Below are 3,648 nucleotides of genomic sequence, written 5' to 3' on the forward strand. Positions count from 1 at the left end.
CTGTTAAGTCCAGACCATTTCTGTCCTTCATTGAGGCCATCCTTGCATGAAATGTTCCCTTGGTATCTCTAATTTTCTTGAAACGATCTCTAGTCTTTCCCATTCTGTTGTTTTCCTCTATTTCTTTGCATTGATGGCTGAAGAAGGCTTTCTTATCTCTTCTTGCTATTCTTTGGAACTCTGCATTCAGATGCTTATATCTTTCCTTTTCTCCTTTCTTCTTTTCACAGCTATTTGTAAGGCCTCCCCAGACAGCCATTTTGCTTTTTTGCATTTTTTTTTCCATGGGGATGGTCTTGATCCCTGTCTCCTGTACAATGTCACGAACCTCAGTTCATCAGGCACTCTATCTATCAGATCTAGGCCCTTGAATCTATTTCTCACTTCCACTGTATAATCATAAGGGATTTGATTTAGGTCATACCTGAATGGTCTAGCGGTTTTCCCTACTTTCTTCAATTTAAGTCTGAATTTGGCAATAAGGAGTTCATGATCTGAGCCACAGTCAGCTCCCAGTCTTGTTTTTGTCGACTGTATAGAGCTTCTCCATCTTTGGCTGCATAGAATATAATCAATCTGATTTCGGTGTTGACCATCTGGTGATGTCCATGTGTAGAGTCTTCTCTTGTGTTGTTGGAAGAGGGTGTTTGCTATGACCAGTGCATTTTCTTGGCAAAACTCTATTAGTCTTTGCCCTGCTTCATTCTGCATTCCAAGGCCAAATTTGCCTGTTACTCCAGGTGTTTCTTGACTTCCTACTTTTGCATTCCAGTCCCCTATAATTTTTTGGGTATTAGTTCTAAAAGATCTTGTAGGTCTTCATAAAACTGTTCAACTTCAGTTTCTTCAGCGTTACTGGTTGGGGCATAGACTTGGATAACTGTGATATTGAATGGTTTGCCTTGGAGACGAACAGAGATCATTCTGTCGTTTTTGAGATTACATCCAAGTACTGCATTTCGGTCTCTTTTGTTGACCATGATGGCTACTCCATTTCTTCTGAGGGATTCCTGCCCACAGTAGTAGATGTAATGGTCATCTGAGTTAAATTCACCCATTCCAGTCCATTTTAGTAGGCTGATTCCTAGAATGTCGACGTTCACCCTTGCCATCTCTTGTTTGACCGTTTCCAATTTGCCTTGATCATGGACCTGACATTCCAGGTTCCTATGCAATATTGCTCTTTACAGCATTGGATCTTGCTTCTATCACCAGTCACATCCACAACTGGGTATTGTTTTTGCTTTGGCTCCATCCCTTCATTCTTTCTGGAGTTATTTCTCCACTGATCTCCAGTAGCATATGGGGCACCTACTGACCTGGGGAGTTCCTCTTTTGGTATCCTATCATTTTGCCTTTTCCTACTGTTCATGGGGTTCTCAAGGCAAGAATACTGAAGTGGCTTACCATTCCCTTCTCCAGTAGACCACATACTGTCAGGCCTCTCCACCATGACCCATCCTTCTTGGGTTGCCCCGCAGGCATGGCTTGGTTTCATTGAGTTAGACAAGGCTGTGGTCCTAGTGTGATTAGATTGACTAGTTTTCTGTGAGTATGATTTCAGTGTGTCTGCGCTCTGATGCCCTCTTGCAACACTTACCATCTTACTTGGGTTTCTCTTACCTTGGCGTGGGGTATCTCTTCACGTTACCATATGTAAAATAGATAGCCAACGAGAATTTGCTGTATGACTCAGGGAACAAACTGGGGCTCAGTCCCAGCCTAGACGAGTGAGACGGGGAGGGAGATGGGAGGGAGGTTCAAGTGGGAGGGGACATGGGTAAACCTATGGCTGATTCATGTTGATGTTGAAACCAACACAATACTGTAAAGTGATTATCTTTCAATTAAAAATAATTTTTTAAAAAATGATTCAGGTAGAAATTTTAATCTCTGGCCTTGTGGGTTAGATTTTTTTCTCTGTTTGGACTCGAGGCCTCTTTCGCAACCATGATCTGCCGGACCGTCGGTCAGGCCAAGAAGCATCCTAGCTTGATCCCCTTCTTCCTATTTACTGGGGCAGGAGGTACCAGAGCAGCGCTGTATGTCTTGCGCTTGGCCTTGTTCAATCCTGTGACATCCAGGAAGACTAATCCAGAACCCCAGAACAAACTGGAACCCTGGTCCGTCTAGTCAAAGTTATGGTTTTCCCAGTAGTCATGTACAAGTGTGAGAGTTGGACCATAAAGAAGGCTGAAGTGAAAGTTGCTCAGTCATGTCCGAATCTTTGTGACCCCATGAATTATACAGTCTATGGAATTCTCCAGGCCAGAACACTGGAGTGGGTATCCGTTCTCCTCTCCAGGGGATCCTCCCAACCCAGGGATGGAACCCAGGTTTCCCATACTGCAGGCAGATTCTTTACCAACTGAGCCACAAAGGAAGCCCAAGAATACTGGAGTGGGTAGCCTATCCCTTCTCCAGTGGATCTTCCCGACCCAGGAATTAAACCTGCATTTCAGGTGGATTCATTGCCAACTGAACTCTTGCTGCTGCTGCTGCTGCGTCACTTCAGTCATGTCCGACTCTGTGTGACCCCATAGATGGCAGCCCACCAGGCTCCCCCACCCCTGGGATTCTCCAGGCAAGAGCACTGGAGTGGGTTGCCATTTCCTTCTCCAATGCATGAAAGTGCTCTTAGGGAAGCCCAAAGAAGGCTGAGCACTGAAGAATCAATGCTTTCAAACTGTGGTGCTGGAGAAGACTCTCAAGAGTCCCTTGGACAGCAAGGAGATCAAATCAGTTCATCCTAAAGGAAAGCAACCCTGAATATTTATTGGAAGGACCGATGCTGAAGCTGAAGCTCCAATACTTTGGCCACCTGATGTGAAGAACTGACTCACTGGAAAAGACTCTGATGCTGGGAAAGATTGAGAACAGGAGGAGAAGGGGGAAATAGAGGATGAGATGGTTGGATGGCATCTCCGATTCAGTGGACATGAGTTTGTGAAAACTCCAGGAGTTGGTGAAGGACAGGGAAGCCTGGCGTGCTGCAGTCCATGGGGTCACAAAGAATCGGACATGACTGAGCTACTGAACAACAACAACTGGAACAAACCGGGTCCTGATGGTCAGTACAAGTTCTACTCTGTGAATGTAGATTATAGCAAACTGAAGAAAGACGGTCCAGACGTCTATATGAAACATTTCACTATGAAGCTGCTTAGAATGAAGGTCTTCCAGAAGACATTTGCACAATTTTCCACTTAACCAGGAAATATTTCCCCTCTAAATGCATGAAAGCATGCTGGTGTACTGATTAACAGTCTGAAACTTAAAAAAAAAAAAAACAGTGAGTCAAACTACCATGAGGGCAAAACTCTCTGATAAACAACCATGTGTCTATCCACACGCACCCTTTCTCCTCCTAATAAACACTTTAGTTGTTTCACTACTTTCCATTTCTATGTGGAAATTCATTTCTACACAGCTGACGGGCCTTGTCATGACCACCAGGCCCTGGCGGCCAGGATTCAGTGCTCTCACTGCCACAGAGGGATTTCAGTCCCTGGCCAGGAACCAGAAACCCTGCTTCAGGCCGCTGCGGGCCAAGGCCACCAGAGATCATTACCACCCCCTCTTCACCCCCAAACTGTTTTTTTGTTGCGTGACCCTTTCCTCCAGTGGTGTCCATGGCCCCGGGAAAGA

At 45.3% G+C, this 3,648-nt stretch overlaps 1 protein-coding gene across 1 annotated transcript; it reads left to right on the forward strand.

The window, feature by feature from the left end:
• The first annotated feature begins 1,950 nt into the window (after positions 1 to 1,950).
• On the forward strand, positions 1,951 to 3,210 carry LOC114110598 (cytochrome c oxidase subunit NDUFA4-like). The gene is made up of 2 exons (XM_042240131.1): positions 1,951 to 2,102; positions 3,048 to 3,210. The coding sequence occupies exons 1-2, from the start codon at positions 1,951 to 1,953 to the stop codon at positions 3,208 to 3,210; spliced, it is 315 nt and encodes a 104-aa protein (XP_042096065.1).
• Positions 3,211 to 3,648: the final 438 nt, after the last annotated feature.

This window comes from Ovis aries, chromosome 24 (assembly GCF_016772045.2).
Source record: "Ovis aries strain OAR_USU_Benz2616 breed Rambouillet chromosome 24, ARS-UI_Ramb_v3.0, whole genome shotgun sequence".
Taxonomy (NCBI): domain Eukaryota; kingdom Metazoa; phylum Chordata; class Mammalia; order Artiodactyla; family Bovidae; genus Ovis; species Ovis aries.